The sequence below is a fragment of the Chiloscyllium punctatum genome, chromosome 14 (assembly GCF_047496795.1).
Source record: "Chiloscyllium punctatum isolate Juve2018m chromosome 14, sChiPun1.3, whole genome shotgun sequence".
Taxonomy (NCBI): Eukaryota; Metazoa; Chordata; class Chondrichthyes; order Orectolobiformes; family Hemiscylliidae; genus Chiloscyllium; species Chiloscyllium punctatum.
In genome coordinates this window covers 27,085,641-27,112,866 of record NC_092752.1, presented here as the reverse complement: position 1 = coordinate 27,112,866, position 27,226 = coordinate 27,085,641, and the positions used below count along the sequence as shown (strand labels likewise).

General features: G+C 39.6%; 1 protein-coding gene across 2 annotated transcripts in view; it reads right to left on the bottom strand.

Moving 5' to 3' along the window:
* The window catches only part of slc7a11 (solute carrier family 7 member 11), a 182,218-nt gene that overhangs the window by 32,088 nt on the left and 122,904 nt on the right, over window positions 1–27,226 (bottom strand). The window contains exons 7-11 of one of the 2 annotated variants that reach the window (XM_072584079.1): window positions 24,225–24,348; window positions 18,588–18,691; window positions 13,865–13,961; window positions 5,929–6,078; window positions 1,660–1,837 (exon numbers count right to left, since the gene is read on the bottom strand). In XM_072584079.1, coding sequence (XP_072440180.1) covers window positions 1,660–1,837; window positions 5,929–6,078; window positions 13,865–13,961; window positions 18,588–18,691; window positions 24,225–24,348 — 653 coding nt within the window. The remainder of the gene's footprint in view (window positions 1–1,659; window positions 1,838–5,928; window positions 6,079–13,864; window positions 13,962–18,587; window positions 18,692–24,224; window positions 24,349–27,226) is intronic. The other variant, XM_072584080.1, reaches the window with a different exon arrangement.

Below are 27,226 nucleotides of genomic sequence, written 5' to 3'. Positions count from 1 at the left end.
CTTGGATGTTCTATCAACAGCCAACAGAGCCATTCATTGAATCCCGACAGTGTGTAGCATGCCATTTGATCCATCGAGTCTACATTGACCCTCTGAAGGGCATCCTGCCCAGACTCCAAACTTTGATGAAGTGTTGATATTATGAGCATATTTCTTAAAGATATGCTGTCTCTAAGTGAAATAATCCCTACAATGTAGAAGCAGGTCATTGAGCCCATCGAGTTCACATTGACCCTTCGAAGGCCATCCCACTCAGGCTCACTGCCCTACTCTACTTCTATATTTCCCATGGCTAACCCACCTGGCCTGCTTATCATATGTCTGGAGCCTATACACAATTTAGCATGGCCAATCCACCTAACCCTGCACATCTTTGGACTGTGAGAGGAAACTAGAGCACCCAAAGGAAACCCACGCAGACATGGGGAGAACGTGCAAACTCTATACGGACAGTCATCTGAGGCTGGGATTGAACCCGGGCAAACACTGTGAGCCAGTAGTGCTAACCACTGTGCCACTGTGCCACACAAGAAGCCATTTCTATACCAACATATTCCAAAATATCCAGAGAGTGTGGAAACAACAATTTGTCCAAAACTCATTTGCTGTGGAATTGGGCACAAATCAATTGAGAAGTATTGGCTGGAATCATTCACCTACCAATAATTAAAATAATCAATGGACAGTGCTCCTTAGTAATAATTCCCCAACAATATGCTGGACCAATATATTGAAAGATTACTCATGGTAGAGCTGCTGGTGTTATCTTCTTTTCAACTGTTCCATTTTGGATGAACAATTGGTTTCCTTTAATAAGCAAACAAAATGGTTCTGTGAATGTGAAAAAAATACTTATTCTTGAGCATGTTGCTCAAATCAGGTAGGTGGCAGAGGAGAAAGTGACAGCTTAAAATTGCACAGAATGTGAGAATTGTGTTTCTTTTAAGTTTATGGATTATCAATCATTGTTTGCATGATCAGATTGAAAATGTCTTGCTGAACAGGAAATACCTGATAACTAGAAGTGCACAGAACTGTCAATACTGAAAGAGAATATCAGATTAACTAATTCTGGAAAAGGGCCTTGTCCAACATGATAAGCTGCCATTTTGAATGCTCATAGTCCCACTGTGGTTTCCATCAGTTATTGTTAGATTAGATTACCTACAGTGTGGAAACAGACCCTTCAGCCCTGCAAGTCCACACCAGCCTTCTGAAGAGTAACCCACCCAGACCCATTTCCCTCTGAATGATGCACCTAACACTATGGGCAATTTAGCACACCCAATTCACCTCACCTGCACATTTTTGGACTGTGGGAGGAAACCCACATAGACATGGGGAGAATGTGCAAACTCCACACAGACAGTCGCCTGAGGCGGGAATTGAACTTGGGTCCCTGGCACAGTGAGGCAGCGGTGCTGACCACTGAGCCACCCTTCAACACATACAGTTTGCATCTTGACATCAGGCTAGCTGTCATTTACATCTTTTCTTAATTGTATCCAAACAAAGAAAAGTCACCACTGAATACCCTGGAATTCAAATAAGCCTCAGTTTCCAAAGGTCAAGTTTTGATCTAGGCAATGCTACATAACGGGGGAAAAATTCATGCTAAAGTTTTTCTTGTACAGTGAAGCAGAAAGAAATATTACTTACACATTAGTTTCTTGAAGCACTTTGGCTTTTTGTCCCAGACCACAAACAAATAATAGGCAGGAATGCCAGTCAAAGTGATGATAAATCCTATGCCAGTGTTGATGGGATCAGAATACAGTGACAGTGCCACTATGAAGAGGCAGGTGAAGGCAAAGAAAGCTGGGATGAACAAAGGCACCTGCAACAACAAAGAGAAAGGATCGAGATGTAAATGTCTACATTTTCACCTTCTCTGTCTAGACAATGAGCTGAGAGCAGATGTTCCACTCATTCTAAATTCCAATGGGATGAAAATCCGGTGGGTTGTCAGAAAGGGAGGTCTGCACTGTCAGAGTGCCACACAGGTGATGAAAGTGAATTGACTTTTAATTCATTCCATTGCACAGTCAAAAATCAGCTTGGTAAAATCAGTAAATTTTATTTGAGTTATTCTGCTGAACAACTAACATTTAAGTGCCAATTAAGAGTAAATTTCTTCATACAATTATAGAATGCTACAACATCAGAAAATATAAATTTAATTGTGAACTCTGACTTGGTATTTACAGACTTATTTCTCTATTATCATTAATAGAGTCACTAAAAATTCATATACCTGGCACAGACTTTAGGCTACTGGCAATAAATATCCACAATTGAAGAATATGTTGGGAATGAAATGTTAATCAATTTTAATGAAAGATATGCTTTGTCATTTGAATAATACATTTAAATAATGCTTTGCAATTATTTTAAAGAGAAAGATATGGAGTAAATGCATAACAAAGAAGAATGTAAGCAAGTAAACAAGTTAAGGGTGTGAGAGTGAAAGGGAGTGTATGTGATATAAGAGTTAATAGAATAAATAAGAAGAGTGACTAGAATAAAGAGAGTGTGGAACTAGTTGAGAGAAACAGTGAATTAATAATTGCAGCACAATTAAATTCCCAGCCCAGGAAGAGGCCAATGCACTTGCACACCGACTCCAACTCTAATGTCACCAAACATTGAAATTTGAGAAACAGAAACAGACAGCATCATTAAAACGGTAAGTGAGGGAGAGAAAAAGGCTAAGACAGAAAAGGTGTTTCACAAGATTTTAACCTTACGTAATGTGGATTATTGCGAGTTGACAGCCTATTTTACAGCACCTGAGATTTAGTTCAGGTTTCAATGGAAAGAAAAATGGTGAAGTTTGAACTATTGTCTTTCACATTTTGTGACATAGCCACCAATGTTCTCCGGTATGTTAAAGCTGTGTAAGTAAGAATAAGACTGCTAAATGCAAAAGCCAGTCACAAGGGTAGGCAAAAGCTTTAACCTGGAAGGAGATCAACTCCATGATTAGTGTATCTGATGTTTCGCATCTGAAATTATTGCTCTGCACTCCATTGCTTCACCACATCTGATGTGGCAAATTATTCAATTCAACTTCTTATAGCCATACCAACACTGGGAGCTAGAGAATCATAGCTTCCAGCTCATTGCCATCGTTCCATTTCCATAAAATAATGAACATCCAGCAATAGTTTCAAATGTTTCTCAATTGTACAATGATATTGGGGGTGTGAAGGCATCGAACCCTTAGATTTTGGAGTTCTTTACAAATTTTGGCCAATTCCCACCAGCAGTCCCCTTCTACACTGCAACTTTGAATCTAAGATGTATACATATTTATATCGCAATGGAATGACTGTGAAAAACTTATAGATTGTGTTAACCATTTCCTTTTGTTCAAATGTTCATGGTAGATCCAATTCCCCGCAATTAAGCATACAATTGGAACTGAGACTGTACTGACTGATAAGATTTGCATTGTAATAGTGCCCCCTACATAGTGGAGATACAATGGAACATAGTGCGCAGTATATTAAAAAATATATTTTCAATGAAGACAGTATGGTTTGACGCAAGCAATAAACTACTTAAATTCTGCCCTTATGGCTTATGATGTCATTTGAACCACTTGCCATGTTCTTGCCTTTCAATAGACTCATAACAACCTTATCGCCGAGATCCATAAACAGTCTGTTAAAACACCAGTAAATCAGCTCAGGCATAGATCATTTCAATGTAATCTGAATGAAGGCTTTGTTAGATTGTTGCAGTGCTCACAATCATGAGGCAAAGTTCAGGAATGAAATATGTAAAGTGAGTGACACTTGAATTTAAAGAAAAACATAGGTCGTAATTGCAATCAGGCAAATTGGTCCTCTGGTATTTTATAAGATCATCTGGAGCGGCAGTGGGGGAGAGAAAATGTGTTTTCCTAGGAACACTGCCAGACTTGGACATGTGCAAAATGTGTAGCCCAAAGTGAATGCAGCTTTTGTTCTAAGGATGACTAATTAGTCCAGAAATAGTTCCAAAGAATTTTACTTAGGGGTCTGGTAGCAATGGGGCTGACATGGATCATGGGTCCCAGGTCAACTGCCATCAGTAATCAGCATTTGTGTCTTTTAAAAGCATATTCTGAATGTAGCTGTTCTTCACTCATTTTATAGCAGTTGGTTGACCATTTTTACCACTTGACCTTGTTTTCCAAAAAAAGGGAAATATACAATAAGAAATAATACATGTTTATTTTTTCTGAAAAGAACAAAATCTGTCTCTTTCATCAGCTTAGATAGATGCAATAAATAATAATTAATTAATTGAATCAACTATTCGCTGCTGGCATTCTCACTTCTGAAAAATTGCACTAAGTTACTAAATTGCGGGAGGGAAAGCAGACCAGGTAATTTATTGGACTGTGAGCAACATGTTAGCTTGCATACAAAATAAGTCAATAAACATAAATATGTAATGCAATGCAATATGGGGTGTTATTATTTTTAATGCCCTGGAGTTGAATATGATTTTTAAGATTCTGGTTTTCTTGCAGAGGTTAAAACATGACAATGATGGTGATTGTTACTCCTTAAGCCATTGCTATATGTTAAATTTAAAATGTGCTGTTGCCTGCATTTTTAACTCTTGTTTCTGTTAACCTTTGCAGTGCCTCACTAAACTTACTTGTGCTCTCATTTGGCACACAAAAAAAGCAAATCAGATTGGATCTACGGTACAAACTGCTCAATTTTTCCATTCTTGGCTATTGCTTAGTGAAAGATAAAAAAAGGCCATCAATGACACACCAGAGCCAAAAGGAAGAAGAGAAGATAAAGGTTCAAATTTATTTTACCGTTAGAAACAGGATGGAAAAAGAAGTTAGATTTGGTTTATTATGACAAAATTCAAATAATATGCATACGGATAGGAGAGAATGAGGAAAAAGAATATGAAGAATCATGATCATTAAAGTGTTATTCTATTTGTTATGGAGTAATGCAAGAATAATTAAGTTACTTCTGACTATTGATTGACTTAGTTATGATATTAGCTTCTTTTACAGGAACATAATGCATGAGGTTAAATTGGACACAATGGTTTGATCTAGTGTGGCAAGAATATTTCTGGTCTAGAATTAAGCAATATGATTTGTTACCTTAGCTGCAGTCTTAATTGGCCACTGTATTTTGTTACAGATAGAAAAGGGCTTAATCATAAATGGGATTTGTCACTTTGAACATCTCAAATGAGTTTTTTTTAAAATCAAACACAGGTTGCTAAGTTTATAAATGATAGTTATCTAGCTCTGCTGAACAAGGCCATCTCACTTATGGACAATATGAAACACAATCAGCCTGTAAAAAGGGATGAAAAAAATCAGGCCACTGCTCTGAAGTGCAAAAAATTACTGAACGCATTGAGATCCTGGTGTGTCATGAGCTAAATAATATTAACTGAGGCAGGAATTGAAGTACAATGTGTCAAATGGATGTATCTATTTACAGAGCAGAAGAAAGAACTCATGGTCACCATTATTCACTGGCATGAGCTGTTAATTGCATGTGGGAAATGGGGGTCACCCATTAGGTCCAAACAACTGAATATTGTTGTGCTCAGACAGAAAGATGACCAGTTAGACAAGACACTGGAAGGTAGTATGATCCAGTCAAACCAAAGTCAACATAAGAAAACACCTTAGAGGAAGAAAGAAGGAGTAAAAGGTGCAAACTCCACACAGTCAGTCGCCTGAGGCGGGAATTGAACCCAGGTCTCAGGCGCTGTGAGGCAGCAGTGCTAACCACTGTGCCACCGTGCCGCCCAAATTCTATTTTGATTTTACAGGAATTAAATAGAAATGTTATATATAAAGGACCAGAAAGACACAACATTCCAGCAGACATCTGTCCAAAGTCAATTGGCCAATGCCAGTCTTCAGTACTGATTTATAGTGAATCTTACCTTAAATGGCCGTGGCATGTCTGGACGCTTGTACCGCAAGTATATCAGACCAGTTACTGCCAGACCAATGAAGAGCCATCGGACGAAGCTCAGGAAATTTAACAGACTATAAATATCACCCACAAACAGCATGAAGATAGTTAAAGGGTACTGCAAAAGATGTAAGTTTAAACAAGTTAAAGGTTGGAATATATTCAGCAAGATTCAGGATAAGACAAAATATTACATTAGTATGTTAAGTATAAGTTATTGTTCTAGTCTTAATATATTCTCATTGACCTTTCACACATTAAAGACCCAAAACAGATACAGGTAATATAAGCCACTTTACAACATAAGATACCTGAAGCACGTTTTCAGCTTGGACAACTTCAAGTGTCAAGGTTTATTGAATAGGAGAAGTCACCGTAGGGTAGAATGAATCGTTACTTGTGTTGTGAGCTTCTTATTTTCCATATCTCATCACTCCATTTGCTGTCTTGGATGTGGACCAGAGAGTGAAGCATTCAGGGATGGAATCGTTCATTGTATATGGATACAATGAAGGTGCAGGGTTAAGTTTGACAACTTATCGCAGTCTAACAAGGTAGCATTGGTACTGTAAACTAAGGTTGTCTTTGTGCTATGAGCTGGACACAAACCAGACAGGAGTAATTTGAGGAGGAACATTGACCTTAGAGTTGAGAAGCAATGACTCCAGTGAGGCTGAAACTTTAAAGCGAGACATTTGCAAAACCTTTGTAGCCACATACTTCTGAGGGGAGAACAAGCCTTTCTATTTTGTGTTGAACCTTTATATCAACATTTGATATAATTATAAATTATTATTTTTATTAATGTTATTGGTGTTGAATCGCATTTTTATTACAGCTAGAATTGTTGAATCCTCTGGCTATTATGAATACAGAGGAACCTCAATTATCCAGCATTCGATTATCCGAATATGAGATTATCATGCAAGATCACAAGATCCCGATGCTTGGCTAAACTATGTTATCCGACATTTGATTATCTGACATTCAATTAACTGAATGAAATGCTCTCCGCCCATGTCCTTCAGATTATCGAGGTTGCTCTGTACATGACATGAAAATTAGTGATAAAGTGAATAGAGAGATGGAAGCTTTAGACTAAAGGAAGATCTAGAGAGGATTTTCAGATGGCAGAACAATGCAGGTGGGGTTTAATACTGAACTTGTGTAGTGATGTGTTTTGGAAAGTCACAATGAAGTGCCAGAAGACTGGAGGATGCCTAACCTTGTGTCATTATTTAAGAAAAGCTGCAAGGAAAATCCAGGGAACTATAGACCATCAAGCCTGACATCAGTGATTGGTTAATTGTTGGAAGGGATTCGGAAAGATAGGGTCTACATGCATGTGGAAAGGAAAGGACTGATTAGGGATAGTCAGCATGGCTTTCTGCATAGGAGATCATGTCTTACAAATTTGATTCAGTTTTTTTTAAGAGATTACCATGAAGATAGATGAAGGCAAAGCAGTAGACATTGTCTACATGGGTTTGAGCCAGGCCTTTGACAAGGTCTCAGATGGTGGACTGGTTAGTAAGGTGAGATCACTGTGAATTGTATTCATATTAATCAACCAATGGTCTTTAGGAAAAAGAACATTTGGACGAGATATGGGCTATTCAGCCACTTTGAGCTGTCTCTGCCATTCAATAAGATTCCAACTTAACTCCATTTTCCATGATACCCTTACATAACAAAAATCTATGAGCTGAATTGGAGCCTGCCAGGGTTGGGTGAGTGTTGATGTGTGAGGGAGGTTACAGGAACAAAATTCTGGAATCACATTCAGCATTTATCTCATGCATTCTATGTTTGCATGGAAAACCTTAGGATAGCTGAGTCTGTGAATAACATGTGCTAAAAGGCAATTGCTCCCCATTCAATCTTGACTGTGACTGCCAGTACATATTCTCCCTGGGCCATCTGAAACTCATCAGACTGAACAACTTTTGGGATTGATGGTGGATGCGATTGACAGTCTGTAGAGTTTTTAAATATTGATGTTTTTTTTCTTTTGCCTCTATGAAAGGCTTTTGGTAAAAGGGCTTGCTCTCCAATAGTTTTAGGGCCATTTCTGTAACTTTGGACTTTATTGCTTTTCAATAGCATTTCATTGTTGCCAAGTCTCTGAACTGCATGGGGGCCTGCTCACGCGCCTGCAACATGGACCTCTGATCGGGGAAAAAAGGGGAGCAACAGCAGCATCTTTCTCCATCGCCGCTTGCCAAGGAGATGGACAGTGAGCCTGAGCTGACAGGAAGTGATACTTTCAACACAGTGGTTTCTGATTGGTTTCCAGTGTCTCAGGAAGCTCAGGCTTTTACAGCAAGCCACTGCTAACATTTGAAGCCTGCTGGAAGACCTTCTGCCAAATGGACCACATGGACATGCATTGCAAGTGGCAGTCAAGGTCACTGCAGCCTGAAATTCTTTGTCTGTGACTGGAGGTACTGGTTACAGAATCTCACAAGGGCCCCTCTGAGGTGACTGATATCACGTTTGTCAGGGCTGCCATTAATATCCCTTTCACTACTGATGATACCACTCTTATTTGCTGTTCTCACTAGATTCTAAGGGTATGGAGAGTCTGAGACTACACTCACATGTGACAATCTACGCACACTTGGATCAACCAGCAATGTTCAGTGGTGTGTACCAAAAGATCATTAGTTCTGTCTCTGCAAGTTAGCCTGGAAGCTACCACAACGCCTTCATTCCAGTCCTGTCAAATACACTACAGATATGCTCACCTCCAAGAGGATTTAGTAGACAGAGTCTTTGAGAGAAGGGCTACTCTCTAAGGATGTGGCTTAGGACGCCTAGGAGGAGCATTACCACTGATACACAGGAAAGTAATAACGGAGGAAAAAATCTGATCAATGAACAAAGCACAGGGATGCTGAAGAAACAGTTTAGATATCCAGACATTGTCAGGGATCTCTTCAGCATGCGCCAGGAAGGGCATCCAGAGTCACAGTGGTCGGCTGTACCTTGCACAATGCAGCTTTGCAGAAAGAACTGGAGCTTCGGGAGCAGAAAGGTGAACATCACACCCCTGTTTCCAACATCAGTTCCTGCTCACTTGTGATGGGCAGCTCATCATGTGCTATCTCAACTGCCTGCCATGGAGCTCCCCACTAAGGTGTGTGTTTCTGAGCTGGTAGAAGGTGTGCATGAGTCTTACGACAGTGCTTTCTCAGAGCAAGCAACTTGTTCTGTGAAGCCTTTCTCACCCTCCACAGCAGTCTACAGACTGACACATGGAGGAGATAAAAGCCAAACTTAACGCTGACATGATGCAGGGGTTCAAAGTAGATTAGATTACTTACATAACTAAATCATGTGCTTATTATTGCATTTTGAAGGTTGCTACTATCAAGTCCACATGAGTGAATGGTAGTGTTTGGTGTTACGCGGTGACTTTTGCCACTTCTGAGCTGGGCTGAGGGACTGGGAAGCTGGGGTCTGGTGAGTGAGACTGGCAGCTGGGTTGTGAGGCTGTGAAGTGGACAGAGAGGCTGGAATAAAAAGAGTTCCAAAGAGGATTGAGTGTTGGCTCTAGAAGACAGAGGGGCTGCAAAGGGGAGAAAACAATTTTAAACACTTCAATAAATAAACACTGGGAGCAGGAAAACAGAGGTAAATAAATGAAGAGTCTCTAGGTTAAAGTCGCAGGGATTCAGCAGTTAGTAAATGGGGGAGAAATGTAATGGATGTAATTTTAAAGAACTAAAAACAGAAAATGTTGGAGGAACTCAGAACGTCTGGCATTGTGTGTGGAGAGAGCAACAAAGTTAATGTTTCAAGTCCTCTGTTTCTCCACAGATGCTGCCAGATCTGCTGAGTTTTTGCAGGCATTTTCTGTTTTTTTTTCAGGTTTCCAGCATCTGCATTACTTTGCTGCTATTGCAATAAACACTGTTTCAATTAGATAATTTAATGTTGAAGTCTTATACAAACTGAGTACATATTGAAGGTGGCATGGTGGCTCAGTGGTTAGCATTGCTGCGTCACAACGCCAGGGACCTGGGCTTGATTCCAGCCTCGGGTGACTGTCTGTGTGGAGTTGCGCATTCTCCCTGTGTCTGCGTGGGTTGTCTCCAGTGTCGTCCCATAATCCAAAGATGTGCAGGTCAGGTGAATTGGCTATGCTAAATTGCCCATAGTGTTCGGGATGTGCAGGCCAGGTGTATTAGTCAGGGATAAATGCAGAATAATGGGGAGTGGGTTTGGGTGGGATGCTCTTCAAAGGGTTGGTGTGGATTTGTTGGGCTGAAGGGCCTGTTTCCACACTGTAGAGATTCTAAGGTACACTGGTTTATTTTCTTTCTAATATATCCTTGCTACTTATATCTTTCCATATATTTTATATCTTAGCTTTGTCATGTGATTTGTTTTGGACCACATATTCTAAGGGTCAGATAATCAGTACATTCGCATAGATCAAGAGATTTGCCTAGAAAATTAAAAAGTCCAGTGTGCAATTTTCCTGCATCTAGAACTTTTTGTTAAAGTCCCCAAAGTCAAAGAATTCAGAGGGATCTGACTGACTTGAGCATATTAGCTGACCAGGAAATGTTAGAGGAGTAACTACTCCAACTCCTAGGTAACACTTATACTGAACTTACCACTGATCATCTGACTTGACATCTCTTTCACCACGCTCTCACTAACCCCCAACATCACACCACCCCCACCCACCCCCTCTGCCTGGCCCAACAAGTTAAGTTGTGATGGAGGATGGAGCTATCGTGACACAATTGGAATTTGGTGGTGGCTGTTGAATTTTGATCTTGGTTTTTGTCCTGATTGAAATTTGGAGACCGGTAAAGGCATTGGCCAGGTCTTAAACAAAGATGGGGAAAAAAAAACCCAAAGAACTTTGAAGATGTGTGAATTTCACAGGTGGCTTTGAAGTACACTCACCTATACCCAGTTTTTATACTGGTACTTGCCAGATGGGTGGGTCACTCTTCAGAGGTTTGGGGTGGACTTGTTGGGCCAAAGGGCCTGTTTCCACACTGTAGAGAATCTAATCTAATCTAATAAGACTTGAAGCTGCTCTAGTCCAAATGGCAAAAGATACAAGAGATCTGGGAGTCACCTTAACAACTTCCATGTGTCCAATTTTTAAAACTGCGAACTAAACATTCACACTATGACATGCCTGTTATGAAAAAGGCGATAATTGAATCATACAGTTCAGAAGATGCCTTTCAACCCACTGAGTCTGTATCACTAACAATGCACACGACTACCCTCACTAGTCCCATTTTCCTGGACTAGGCCCATAGCCGTATAACATTCCAAGTGTTCATCCAAGTACTTTCTAAAGTTTGTGAGTAAATTCACCTCAACTCCCCTCCCAGGCAGTGCATTCCAGATTCCATCACTTTTTGGGTGAAAACCTTTTTCCTCAAACTGCTTCTGAACCTCCTGTCTTTCACTTTAAAGTCTGCCCCCTTGTTCTTGACCTTTTTATCCACTGTGTCCATGCCCCTCATACTCATTTGCACCTCCTTCAGGCCCACCTCAACCTTCTCTGCTCCAAAGAAAACAACCTCCGATTATCCAGCTGGAATGCTCCATCCCAGGCAACATTCTGCAGAATCTTCTCTGCATCCCCTGCAGTGCAATCACATCCTTCTTACAGTGTGGTGACCAGAACTGCACACAGTACTCCAGCTGTGGCCTAACCAACACTCTGTACAACTCTAACACGACCTCCCTGCTCTTATAATCAATGCATCAACTGATAAAGGCAAGTGTCCTATATGCCCTCTGAACTGCTCTATTAACCTGTCCTGTCACCTTCAGGAATCTGGGAGAAATTGAGGACTGCGGATGCTGGAGACTCGAGTCTAAAAGTGTGGTGCTGGAAAAGCCCAGCTGGTCAGGCAGCATCTGAGGAGCAGGAGGATCAAGCATGAGCTCTTCATCAGGAACTTTAAAGAATCTGTGGACAAGCATCCCAAGATCCCTCTGTTCCTCTGAGCTTCCTAGCATCCTGCCATTCATTGGGTACTCCTTGCCTTATTCTTTCTGTCAAAGTGCACCACCTCACATTTACCAGGATTAAATTCCATCCATCACTGATCTGACCAATCTGTTTATATCCTTTTGTTACCTAAGACCTTTCTCCTCACTGTCAATCACCTGGCCAATCTTTGTATCATCTGCACACTTTCTTTTCATTTACCCCATATTCTCATCTATATCGTTTATGAGTATCACAAACAATAAAGAATCAAGCACTGATCTCTATGTAATGCCACTGGACACCAGCATCCAGTCACATAAAAAGCCTTCTACCATAACCTCTGGCTCCTGCTAAACTAATTTGGATTGCCACGTTAGCCTGGATTCCCATCAGCTTCTTTAACAGTTTCCTGTGTGGGGCTTTGTCAAAGGCCTTACTGAAATTCATATCAATTGTTGTTGTTGCCACCCATTCTAATCCGTGACACTATTAACCCTACATGCACTCTGCACTGCCTATCCATTCTCTCAGGACAATTCCCCACAAACATAAGAAGGACTCTGTATACTGCAAACACTTGATTTAGTTTCTACTGTAACATGTGTACTAAGATCTGAAATTAAATTTCATTCATAGATGACCATTCAAATAAACCCACATCTTTTAATCCCTTTCATCCTAAGAACTTATCATACTCCACCAAATTACACCGTACACTTCCAAGGACTCTTGAATATTACTCCTACCAACAGACACCCCCTGCACCAGCCGTTCCCCTCACACGATGTCCACAACATCCAACATCCGCCAGCCCAGATCACCCTCCAGACTATTCCAATACAGAAGGCATTGTATTTATACAAATGTATCAAATAATAATTGAGTTGACGAAAATAAAATAAAACATAGCCCATGAAAACAGCTCCTGAAAATCAAAAAAAGTAGTCCTTGAGAAAATTGCAAGAGGAGCCTTGAAATTGCAATATCTAACTCTTATTATGCTTTCCTTTATTGGTCAGAGTATTGAGTACAGGAGTTGGAAGGTCATGTTGCGGCTGTACAGGACATTGGTTAGGCCACTGTTGGAATATTGCATGCAATTCTGGTGTCCTTCCTATCGGAAAGATGTTGTGAAACTTGAAAGGGTTCAGAAAAGATTTACAAGAATGTTGCCAGTGTTGGAGGATCTGAGCTACAGGGAGAGGCTGAACAGGCTGGGGCTGTTTTCGCTGGAGCGTCGGAGGCTGAGGTGTGACCTTATAGAGGTTTACAAAATTATAAGGGGCATGGATAGGATAAATAGACAAAGTATTTGCCTTCGGGTAAGGGAGTCCAGAACTAGAGGGTATAGGTTTAGGGTGAGAGGGGAAAGATATAAAAGAGACCTAAGGGGCAACTTTTTCATGCAGAGGGTGGTACGTATATGGAATGAGCTGCTAGAGGAAGTTGTGGAAGCTCGTACAATTGCAACATTTAAAAGACATCTGGATGGGTATATGAATAGGAAGGATTTGGAGGGATGTGGGCTGGGTGCTGGCAGGTGGGACTTGACTGGGTTGGGATATCTGGTCGGCATGGACAGGTTGGATCGACGGGTCTGTTTCCATGCTGTACATTTCTATGACTCTATTTCCATTTCATTAACAATATTAATGAGTTATTAATTGTGGTGAACATATTTGCTTATTTCCCACACCCTCCCGCGCCAAGTTGAAAATTGGATTGTGTCCAGATGCATTGGGATTCAGAGACATCTTCTGGCATCATGGTTTTTAAATTGTTCCCTTGCCTTTTCCTGACCTCTCTGGCAACTGAAAATTCTGGCCACCATGTCTGCATGAGAAGGCTCATTCTGGTATGAGATTGACAAGCAAGATGCTGGAAGTTAGATGAATATAGACTTAAATGATTGGAGATGTTTTCTTACCAACACAATTACAGCAGGAAGAGGTGTGTGTTTACGAACATGGATCATGGACAGTATTTCTGGCAGATGACCCTCTCGTGAAGCAACATAAAACATTCTATTCGATTAAAGAGATACAACAGATTACGTCCCAACATTGTAGTGCATTTCCTGTATTGATTGTGCACTACCTATGAGCCTGTGTCAATTGATAATAACTTCAAAGCTCTCTTTTTAAAGCAACTGTTTGCCAATAAACTTTAACAAGTGTAGTTAAATATGTCAAATGTAATCTCCTTCAAATTCAGCAATCGCATTTATTCCTAAACAATACATAATAAATAACTCAGTGCAATAAATTCATATTTACTCTTTTTCTTCCGGCTGCTCATACCATAGGGGGAGTTTTATTTTGTATTTCAGGAGAAATTCTAATGGAATTTGATTGAGCTTACTAGAAGAAGAGACCGATTTCCCTTTTTGATGCCCCTGTACAAGTATCATTAAAAGATATTGATGAAAGAGGGGTTTTCTCACATGGCAGCCACATAAGATAATTAAAGAGGGTGTAATTGTTAACTTATTCAGTCAGATTCTTACATATGAGTACCTATGTTGGAAGTCACATGTAATGGGCCTGAGAAGAGTGGCAGTGAAACTTTTCAGCATCTGTTTTCGAAGTTTCATAAAATACTTAGTTGCCTTTTTAAAAGTCTGATTATAAAGTGAGAACTGAGGTCAATTGACTTGCCCTTACCACTTTCCTGTCAATGATTGGAGAAATCAATTCAAGTTGCAATTGAAAAGAGAAATTATCCTTTAGCAGGTTCACTTGCTATGCAAATGCACCAATCAATCAGGGCAACATAATATGTATTCTTAACCGACTGGGAAAATACCAAATACTTCATAAAGAATATCTTATTGGCTTTTTAAATTGTGCAATTGTTACTTATTCTCAAATAGTGAGAGGTTGGGAAGTGTTGAACATCAAACTTGGCTGCCCTGTTCATGAGTCACTGAAAGTTAACATGCTGGTACAGCAAGCAAGCAAGGCACATTTTATGCTGGCCTTTATTAGAAGGGGATTCTGGATTTGTGGTGCTGGAAGAGCACAGCAGTTCAGGCAGCATCCAAGTAGCTTCAAGATCGACGTTTCGGGCAAAAGCCGAAACGTTGATTTCGAAGCTACTTGGATGCTGCCTGAACTGCTGTGCACTTCCAGCACCACGAATCCAGAATCTGGTTTCCAGCATCTGCAGTCATTGTCTTTACCGAGTTTATCAGAAGGGGATCTCAGTGTAGGAGTGACAACATCTTGCTGTAATTATATCAAGCAGTGGTGAATCCACACTTGGAGCACTGCGTGCAGATATGATCTCCTTATTTAAGGAAAGATATAGTAGTCATTGAGGGAGTGCAATGAATATTCATCAAACTAATTCCTGGAATGAAGGAGATTATGAAAGATATTGGACCTATATTGCCTGAAAGGATGAGAGGTGGTCTCATTCATATAAAACTCTTACAGTGATCAACAGGGTACAATCAGAAAAGATGTCTTCCACTGGTTTTGAGGATTAGAACTAAAAATAAGGCACAGGCCGTTTAGGACTGAGGTGAGGAGGAATTTCTTTACACAAAGGATGGGGAGTCTTTGAAATTCCCTGTCCTGGAGATGATTAAAAAAAAGTCCTTGGGATATGGGGACCTTGCTTAAAATGGTGTTGAAGTTGAAAATCAGCCATGACCTCATTGAATGGCAGAGTGGGCTCCAAGGGCTGCATGACCTAATTCTGATCCCATTTATTATTATGTCCACATAAAGACCGATTCCTTTAACTGAACTCATATTTTTTGGGAAGCAATGCTTCTTTATCCTCACAAAATGCACTATGCTTGTAGTCTGCTCCTGCACATCAGGAAGGGAACCTACTTCTTGCACTATGTGCTGTGTTCTAGATTGGTGTGCGGACACACATTCAAAACTTAAATGGAATATTACAAGCAACTAAATTCTTTGCAAAAAATTATGCTTGCATGTGTATGCATTATAGTATTGGATTGATGTAGATTTGAATGTCCAACAATAAAATATTATACATTATTTGTATAATTTGATCAGTAATTTATGTAATTGAAAAAAATTTATAGATGGAAAATCACCCTGTGCAAAAGTATTAAATGCTAATAAATAGTATTTTAATTTCATCTGAAAAGAAATTAATGTTTACCAAACGTAAAGTCAATGAAAATGGAATGACAATGGACTACTTGTCATTAAGATTTCAAATTGTTTCCCTCTAGAATATCGGATGTATTAGTACAACACCCTTACTCGGGCACATATCTAATTTAAATATTTGACTGTCTATTATTCATCAGATTATTGCAGAATCAACAGAAATGCCACTTTGTAACACTGCTTGAATACACGCACTGAATCTTGATTTTACAATTGTTAACACACATTTGCATACTTTTGCATGATAGTTTGGCCCACTGCTCACACAATTCAGAAGCTTTAGAAACTTAAACTGTACTTGAACTCTTTCAGCTGTACAACTAGAATTATTATTTGGGCCTTACCACATTTGTATTTTAAAACAATGGTTGATATTTCTTGCACAGCAACAAGTAAATTATAAAGTAAATTAGCAATAATAAGTTGAGACGTATGTATTTTGCCACATATCTGCTTGTTTTTAAACATGATAATAATTAGTATTCAGTTAAAAATAATCAGATTTATGTTTGTTTCACAATGTAAATTAGATTAATTTAAGAAGTAAACAAAATAAGAATTTCTCAGAGGATGAAATGATGACAAAAGGTTCTTCAGATTAATCTGCCAGCAAGTGTTTACTGACCAGTTTTAAGAGCAGAAATCTATTTCCTATTTTCCCTATCTCCCTAGCTCAGACATACTGAGGGCAATTTTAAGTGCAAAAACTTGGGAAACCAGGTTTTCATGGTTTTATTGTCATATTAATTTGAGGTGTTTAATAGAAAATCAGCTACCTGGGGTGGGATACACCATCGCATTGCTGCTGTGAACCTGGTTTGAAAACATTGGAATTTCTAGTAGATTGAGCAACGATCGAGAATAAAAGGGCTTGAGTCTGTGTTTTTTGTTTCTTTCTGTCCCTGAATGTGACAATTGTTGTCATTGGAAGATGCCATGTTGGAGAGCAACTTCTGTACCTAGGTACACATTAGATTGAAACATGGCACACATGGACTCTGGTTATGGAATTTCCAAATTGACAATCAAAGAGCGACAGAATCATCGGATGGGAGCAAGGTATTTCCCAATTTCTTGCCTCAGAATGGTGTCTGAAAATGTGTTGCTGGAAAAGCGCAGCAGGTCAGGCAGCATCCAAGGAGCAGGAGAATCGACGTTTCAAGCATGAGCCCTTCTTCAGGAATGAGGAAAGTGTGCCAAGCAGGCTAAGATAAAATGTAGGGAGGAGGGACTTGGGGGAGGGGCATTGGAAATGCGATAGGTGGAAGGAGGTTAAGGTGAGGGTGATAGGCCGGAGTGGAGGTGGGGGCGGAGAGGTCAGGAAGAAGATTTCAGGTTAGGAAGGCGGTGCTGAGTTCGAGGGTTGGGACTGAGACAAAGTGGGGGGAGGGGAAATGAGGAAACTGGAGAAATCTGAGTTCATCCTTTGTGGTTGGAGGGTTCCTAGGCAGAAGATGAGGCGCTCTTCCTCCAGCCATCATGTTGCTATGGTCTGGCGATGGAGGAGTCCAAGGACCTGCATGTCCTTGGTGGAGTGGGAGGGGGAGTTGAAGTGTTGAGCCACGGGGTGGTTGGGTTGGTTGGTCCGGGTGTCCCAGAGCTGTTCTCTGAAACGTTCCGCAAGTAGGTGGCCTGTCTCCCCAATATAGAGGAGGCCACATTGGGTGCAGCGGATGCAGTAAAAATTGTGTGTGGAGGTGCAGGTGAATTTGTGGTGGATATGGAAGGATCCCTTGGGGCCTTGTCTGCCACAAGTGACTGAGGGAGGGGGTAGAATGATTGGAAAGACAAGTTTCAAGCAGAGAATAGTGTCACGAGGAGCAATATGAAACGTTAGCGCAAAGTTATTTATTTTTTACAACTGCTGTTTAAATATGTAAGTCCGGATACTACTGGATCAACCAGCAGGTTCTCATCAATAGGCTTTTTTTGAGATTTATGCTTGTGGGAGAGTCTAGGAGTAGGGGGTATAACCACAGAGTAAGGGTTCAGCCATTGAAGGGGGAGGAATTTCTTTTATCACAGGCTAGAGAATCTGTGGAATTCTTCTCTACAGAGAGCTGTCAAGGCTGGTTCATTGAGTATATTCAAGGCTAAGACAGACAGACTTGTAATGTGCCAGGGAACTAGTTGTTAAAGGATAAGGCAGGAAAATGGAGTGGACGATCATCAGATAGGCCATGGTCTCATTGAATGACAGAGCAAGACTCGAATGACCAAATTCGACTCTTACTTCTTCTGGTTTTATGATTGAAGTGGTAGCCCCATGAAAATGCAGAGCCTAATAATTTGAAATAAATTGAAATTCGAAGAATAATTTTGCAAAATGTATATTAATTCTGAATGCCTTAAAGCATGTATATTATGACATTTTGTGAAGTAGTGCATTTGTTTCTGTGAGGATAAAAGGTTTCTTCACTTCCATTTTGTCATGTTACTTTGGTTCCTTCCTGCTCCACTGGTACATGATCAAAAACTGTAAGTTGACAGTAGTCTTACCTGGCAACAGCGAAGACACCTCCATTCATAGACCCAAAGCAGGAAAGAGCAACGAAAATTGGTACTGTTATGGAGAACTTGCCCATCAATCGCTCTGCAAAGGTCTAATCAATTAGACTGAAGTTAAAATCAATCCTACACTGTTAATTGCTTAACCAACAATATCAATAGTCACACTCAGTCTTAAATTTTCCATTCTATGTTAACATGAACAAGAAAACATTAAGTGTAAATCAAAAACAAAACAAAAATCCTGAAATTTTGCAAAAGTTCTCCTAATCTCTTATTGCAACTCTGGGAAGAGCTAGTAAAACCCACCATCAAATGGCCAAAAATTGTATGATTGTCTGCCTTCATCAAAACAGCCCTCCATTCCCTGAACAGGAATGAACAGAATTCTGTTATCACACTTCTGTAGCCCATTTCAGACTTGGATAGCTCCGTTAAGAAAAATAAGGCACCAGTCTGTCACCTCATTAGGGTGTATATCTCTGTTGAGTCACTAAGGCACAGGCAATGTCTTTTAGTTAAATAATCTCATCCTGACATCAAAAGAAGGACAAAACAGCAGGTGGCCTCCTGTCGCTGTGCTCATTAGCTCTGGTCTGCAGAAACGTTAGCTATTTATTGATGAAAATCAGTGAAGGCAGATACATGGTATAAACAGAGCTCTATAATAAACTGATATATATATAGGTATATGTATGTAATAATTAACATACCAGCTGTATGCTTTATAGGTATATTCTGAACTAATATATGCTTCAAGCATATAAACTAAGTAACAATATATTTCACAAACATAACCCCAACAAATATTGTTAGCAACCATGCACTAAACTGGTATACATTTTTAACAGGTAAAAATGGCTTTTATTAATTCAAGGGAAGTGCATTTCTCTGGCTGGCCCACATTTATTACCCATCCCTAAGTGCCCTTGAGAAGATGGTGCTCAGCTGCCTTCTTGAGGCATTGCAATGCATTTGGTGTAGAAACACATACAATAATCTTAGAGAGGAAGTTCCTGGATTTTGATCCCTGCAACAGTGAAGGGTTGGTGACATATTTCCAAAACAGGATGGCGAATGCCCTAGGAAGAAGTTTGCAGGTGCTCATGTTCTCATACATCTACTAGCCTTGTCCTTCTGGATGATAGCAGTTGTAAGTTTGGACAATGCTGTCTAAGGAGCCTTGCACCTGCGATGCATCTTGTATTCACTACTGCTACTGTGTGCTTGTGGTGAAGGTACTGAATGTTTGTGGATATAGTGTCAATCAAGCCAGCTACTTTTTTCTTAAGCCTTGTTGGAGTTGCATGTCTCCAGCCAAGTGTGGAATATATCACTGCACTGCTGACTTATGTCTTGTAGACAGAGGTAAGTCATTCACTGCAGGATTCCTAACTTCTGACCTGTTCTTGTGATGTAGTATTTATGTGGCTAGTCCAGTTCAGTTTTTGGTCATTGCTAACACCTAGGATACTGATAGTGCATACTCGGTGATGGTAATGCCATTGAATATCAAGGGGCAATGATTAGATTCTGTCTTGTTTGGGTTTGTTATTGTTTGGCACTTGTTTACAATGAATGTTATTTGCCACTTGCCAAATCTGAACATTTACAAGTCTTGCTGCATTTGGCCAGATCTGTGGAGTTGTCAAACTTGTGCAAGCACCAGCAAACATCCCCCATGATGACATGATGATGGAGAGAAGGTATTTGATGAAGCGGCTGGGCTTAGGACACTACCCTGATTAGCAGCGTCTTATGGAACAATGGTAGTGTTCCTACTTCCAAGACAGGACATCTGGACTCATGTCCCATCTGCTCCAGAGGTATATTATAATACCTCTGAACAGGTTGATTAGAAATACCTACTCAGATTAACAAGTATCACTTAATAGTGTTTGGATACACATTCTATTGGCTAAATGGGAACAGATGTAAACATAGACTATTTTAAAAAAGACAGATAGACTTCCTGGTCTCATGTCATAACCTTGACAGGAGACAGGCCAAATGTTCTAAACAGTGGTAGAACCTTGGCATTAGTATATAAATACAAAAACCATACAAACTGGTTAATTTATCTTTACCTGTATAAATACTATTCTATATGATTGCTGAAACATTGCCATGGAGAGTGTATCAGTTAAAGATAATTGAAGTTAACAGCACAGATTTGTTTAAATTTAAACCAAACAGGTTGATTTTGATTGGTTAGGGTATGACCCTGAGAAATGAACTGGTGAACTGTTCAGTTTTGTTCAGGTGGAAGAAGTGCAGTGTATACACATGACTGTAGGTATATTCCGTCTGCATAGACAGGACCCTGTGTATTAATGTGTATAGCTTCTAGTCAACACAAGTGATGCCAGGTATGTCGGCTGTACTCCCCAAAGATTTAAAAATTTCATCAAATGTTGACTACTCACACCACTACTGTTAGCACTGTGTCAATCATCAGATATGATTCTGCATTTGGACAACATTTGGGTAGATAATCCTGAATGTGCAAAGATATACAATGATAACCAATTTTGTTAGTCAGCATCACAGTGTAATGCACTTACTTGTTTTGGAAGCTATGTGTATTAATATACTGGACCCTGTTCTTTGCAGACAGAAATAACATTTTCATGCACTGTGCTTGACTCAACTCAATAAAATAGGTGGCAACTATTCGCTGGTTCATTTCTCAGAGCATTGCCCTGACTAATCAGAGTCAAACTGCTTGGTTTAAATTTTAAAAGATCCTTACAGGTAACTGGCAAACATCATTAACTAGTGCATTCTCCATGGCAATCCCTCAACCAAGCAGAATCCACTTGCTAACTAATTAGCATTAATTTCTTTTAAAGTACACCTGTTGGTTTGGCCTTAGATTGATATTCTTGTAAATTTGCAGTATTAAGTGAGAATTAAACTTCAAACATGCCTGATTTTTAAATTTATTTTAAATTTTTATATATCTTACAAACAACTGAATTTTTTTTCATCACCAAGTCACCTGTGGTATATTTTCAACTATTAACCAGCACCAAATCACCCCTAATCCCCAACTGATAAATTTATGTGCAAAGCCCATTAAGGACAATGCAGACCACTGAATGTGATGGTGATACGGGGGGGGGGGAGGAGCTAAATTAAACTGGAGTTGGAAAGGGGAGACAAAACACTTTACCTCTGAGGTACCCCCTTCTCTTTAAAGACATCAAGAGCATTAGTGAAACTGCACACTATCTCTCTAAGGATACCCAAAAATGAATGTAGCCATGGAAAAGGGGCAGAGAGTTGGCAGATATGCCCCCCTCTTCAATCTGCTGCCTTGACCTGTTAATGGCCAGATCCATGAGCAGGTCCTCTGACTTGATCACATTCCCTGATTTTGTTTTACAATTCAGCTCATCACTTGCAAACTGGCTATGTCAATCTGGAATCTTGTCAGTTTACTGTTTACATCGTTATTCCAGAGAAACACACCACTTGCCGGATCTGAGGAGGGGTCATGTGACCCAAAATGTTAACTCTGATCTCTCTCCACAGATGCTGTCAGAGCTGCTGAGCTTTTCCAGCAATTTCTGTTTTTGTTTCTCATTTACAGCATCCGCAGTTCTATCTTTGTTTTAATGACACTCGCCCTTTTGTCATCCTTTAAAGATACTACTATGTTATTAGAACTGTGTAAATATCGTAATGTACATAAATAACAAATCTGTGAGGAACTGTGTAGAACTCCCTCTTTAAAGGAGGAAGGCCAAATTATCTTATGTGTTGAAATTTCAAGTGATTTATTAAGTATTTGTTCTGAGTACAACAAACTTGCGAGCTATTTATTGAATATTTAGCTTGCACTATTTATGCAGACTATTTCCTCTTTCAATATGAAGATCCCTTGAGTAGAGACAAAATAGTAAATTCACAGAACTGCATTGTCAAAAAAAAAGAACAGACTGCACTCTGAATCATACAGCTGGGAAGATTTCTTTTCTAAACTGGAGTCTTGTCAGTGTCACAGAATAGCAAAATACTTTGGTGAGCTTGGTTGGCCAAAGTGTCCTGTCACCTCTATCTCAGGAGACACAGCTGAAATCTCCTCTCTGTACTAGTTATAAAGATAGAACATCAGAGCAGTTTCAAACTAGTCCCAAAAGGGTTTGAGTGCACAGTGAAAGCTGTCTGCATTTCAGCAGCTGCATAATGAGCAATCTTATTCAGTGAAGGCGTAAGTGGCAAGAGAGATGGAAAAGGTCACACTGGTGCATTAGGTGCATTTTCAGACTGCAGTTAAATTCATATATAGAGTAGAGGCACTTTTATTCCGCATCAAATCCATGATATGCCTGACCTGGATACTGTTGATAAAGGGTCTTAATTAATATATGGACTGCAGCAGTTCAAATAGGCAGATCATCACCATCTTCTCAAGGGCAACTCGGGATTCACAATACAAGCTGGCTAGCGAGTAGTGCCCATGTACTACAAGTGAATAAAGGGGACAAATGATAGAAAATGTACACACATTTTTCATTTTGGTGAACACCATGAAAATTGCCTTCTTCCATAAATAGGGCACTAATGACATGTGTGGACTTTAATATTATTCATGAGAAAAAGCGAAAGTTATATTGTACCTTCTTCCCTTCATCTCTTTAGGTCTCCTCATGCTGCATACCATTCCTGAGTAGCAGCAGACTGTTAGCCTGGAAAGGATTTTAAGACAATTCGTTCTTCAGCTTGGTGTTTTTCACTAGTAATAATGAAGTTGATTTTGGGAACTCAGTAGCATTGACACTATACTCTCTGAGTATCGGTCTGACCTTTTTGCAGCTACTCTGAAAATGAATGAATTGATGATCTCCTTGGCCAAGCAATGGAGTGCTTGATTATACTCTTTGCAGTGTGGAGTTGCTCTTGTTGTATGCTGGCTGGGTGCAGACACCAAACTTAAGACAGGAAGGCATATCGCAAATGTTCTCTGGGTGTTGGGAGAGACTAGAATTTGCTTTTTATTTTAAACAAAGTAGTTCGGCAGACATCATAAGTGCCTAAACAGCATTCTAACTGCATTAAAAGTATGGGGCTATTCAGCTTAGCAGAGAACCTAGTGTCGGCTATTATAACTTGTACTTGCTGTCTTCAAAGGGCCACAATTGACAAGTTATTGGCTTTCTGTTTCTCACTCTTGGTACAGGGACCAAGTGCCTGTCGTCTTTCAGCTCATTGAGAACCGACTGCTGCAGAACCCAGCTGTAAATGTGACATCTCACTTCTTCTGTCTCTGTCAACCAAACCCAATTCCTAATGGGTAAAGCTTATTGAGCAACTTCATACCATCTTTTCAGAGCACTTACACTTATTGTAGGAGTATTGTCTCCCACCTTATTCATAGGGTGCCTCTGAGTAAACTGCAGGCAGTGTGAGAAATCAATAGCACTGCAGAAAACATGGAAGATCGATTGGCAATATTTTGAATATTTTCATTTAGTCAGCTGCTGTCTGCATTTCAAGAATATTTTAGAAGTCCAGGAATCCAATTTAGTTCGAACCATTTGCAAACAGACGTACATGCTACATTTCAAAATACCAATGGACCCTTTCATATAAATTTAATCCACTAAATTCAATATCACTCACCACAGCTACTGCTTCGGAAGCCAAAAGCTCCTCAGGACTCATTACGGCAAAATAAGCTACATTTGTTAAAACATATCCGACTGTAACAACTGCCATTGATATGCAGATAGCGAGAGGTATATTTCTGGAACAAGAAATATATTTGAATATGTTTTAATAACAGAATATCGTTTTTTCTATCGAGCATGGTTTCATTGAATTATGGTTATTAGAAAACATTATATTTTGATAACATGTCAAGGACAATTAAATATTCTGCACATAACAAACACTTATGCTATTAATCCTTGTCCATTGCATTGTATTTGGAATTTTGAGCATTCTATGTAAGAATATTATAATGCTGTAATTATTTTATGCTCCATTATACCACAATTATTGTGTTCAAATGTACTGTTATTATTAATCCTGTTCAGTTATTCTGTAATCTTATTAAATATGTTCAGTTATATGACTATCATGATACAAATTCAGTTGTACTTCGATAATTTTAATTGTATTCAGTTGTACTGCAATCATTGTGGCTTGTTAGAATGTATCACAGCACAATGGAAGCAATGTATTGCAAAAATGCACAATACAAACTGGAATCTTGAGATGGTAGAAATTGCAAAATCCACAAACTTGGAAATGGGAAGTCAGTAAGTTACATGTAAACTGGAGTTATTGCTGCACACAGGTCAAAGTGCAAGCTGTGTGAAATTATCTCTCAAAGATGATCTCATGCTATTTGGTCTCAGTAAATTTAGGGATCATGCTGGGGTCTGTCACTTATAAACCAACAGCTGAAAATGTTTAATAAAATTGGTCAGAAAGTAGTGTTACAACAACATTTCTTAGAATGTTCCGATTGGTATTACTAATTTAGTACCTTGCATTTGTTTGATTTTTGTAAAATCTCTCGACCCAAAGTTCATTAGAAGGGAACAGGCCCAGACCTTGTCCCAAAATATAGAGACAGGGTAACTTGTACCAAAAAATGTAAAAATCACCATGGTAACCAGGCCACAGGTTTTATCATTGGAGAGAGACACAGGTGAGTTGCTGTGGTTTAATCTGAGAGTTACTGTGCCTCAAGTGAGGGGAGATGTTGAGAAAAAGAGTCCTTTAATGTCATCTCAGCCAGTGGAGCAATTGAAACCATACATTTGGCATCACTTTGTTTCACAAACCAGATGTCCAGCCAACCTAACTTGTCTGCAGGGCTCAGATATTATACCAGTGAGCACATATCAGGGGTACACTACTAGGTTAACAACAGCAGTGCACCAAAAGTAGGAAAACAAATGTGTTCTTTGGTTCCTAAATAGACCCAGGTCACCTCTCCAACCTGCGCAAGGTCCTGCTTTTTCCAAGGAACTCAGCTGGTGAGAATTTCCTGCCATGGTAATGTAAAAGCCTGCTGGCCAGGATTTCATTGTAATCCAAGAAATCCCCCTCAGCCATGCCTTCTTAACTCACTCACTCTCAGCTCCTCTGCTATCAGAATATGACAATCTTCATCTTATTATTAGTCCATTTAGAGTCCTGGTTCAATTAGCCATCAACAAAAATCTGACCCCACTATCGATCACATGGTTAATGGCAGACCTCTGTGTTTCTTTGCTTGCTGAGAAGGCATACAAAAAGGAACAGCTGTAGCTTTTCTGTCTTCCACATCTAAAGGGCATGTATAGGCCTGCTGGCAAAAGATGACAAGGTGTGTAATATTCCCTGCTGAGCGTTAACTAATTGACAATTAATCACATCTGGTTCCAATTCAATAACCGTATTTTCCAAGCTCCAAATGAATTCTTCATTATCTAAATGTCAACAATTAAGTTGCAACAAACACTCCCACTGCATGAATTATTCTGTGGCGTATATAGATAATTATATTCAGGGTTGTCATGGCAGCTGGCCCTTTTAAATTCCACTGTAAGTGAATCAGGCATTATCACTACAAGTTGTGAGTGCAAAATCTTGTCAAAACTATTTTCTTGGTTTTTGTTGCAAAACTAAAATATTCCTCCTGTTTCATTAATGTTAATCAAAATGAACATCATGTAATGAAATCTGTTTAATTGAAGGATGAGCTACAGTTGTAGATTTACTAGGAAGGAATAGAGGTAAGAGAAAATACTACACTTGAAACATTTACGTGTTTAGGACTTCCAGTGTTTTTTAGTTTTGTTTGAGTGTCCCAGTATTGACATTATTTAACTTTTTGATACTGTCATTCTTTTGCAGGTCTGACAAAATTTCAACCCATGCTTATTGTTGTTTTGTGTCAACTTGACTCTAAGATTGGTTTTGATCACAACTGTGAGGTGGGAAGGAACAATAGATTTAGTATTTAGGAAATACAGAGGTGGATCTTCTCAAAGATCCTGAAGTGTTTAACCAGAAGAACCTGATTTAAATTGGTTTGGAATCAAATCAACTCCAATTTTCCAAACTCAGTAACTTGATACTGAATGAGGTGCTGTGGAGTGTTGCTGAGCAAAGAGACCATGGAGTGCAGGTTCATAATTCCTTGAAAGTAAATGGGATAGTGAACAAGGCGTTTGGTATGCTTTCCTTTACGGATCAGAGCATTGAGTATAAGAGTTGGGATGTCATGTTGCGGCTGTACAGGACATTGGTTAGGCCACTTTTGGAGTATTGTATGCAATTCTAGTATCCTTCCTATTAGAAGGATGTTGTGAAACTTGAAAGGGTACAGAAAAGATTTGCAAGGGTGTTTCCAGGGTTAGAGAGTTTGAGCCATAGGGAGAGGCTGAATAGGCTGGGACTGTTTTCCTTGGAACATCAGGGCTGAGGGGTGTCATTATAGAGGTTTATAAAATCATGAGGGACGTGGATAAGATAAATAGAGAAAGTCTTTTCCCTGGGATGGAGGAGTCCAGAACTAGAGGGCATAAGTTTAGGGTGAGAGGGGCAAGATATAAAAGGGACCTCAGGGGCAACTTTTTCATCCAGAGGGTAGTGCATGTATGGAATGGGCTGCCAGAGGAAGTTGA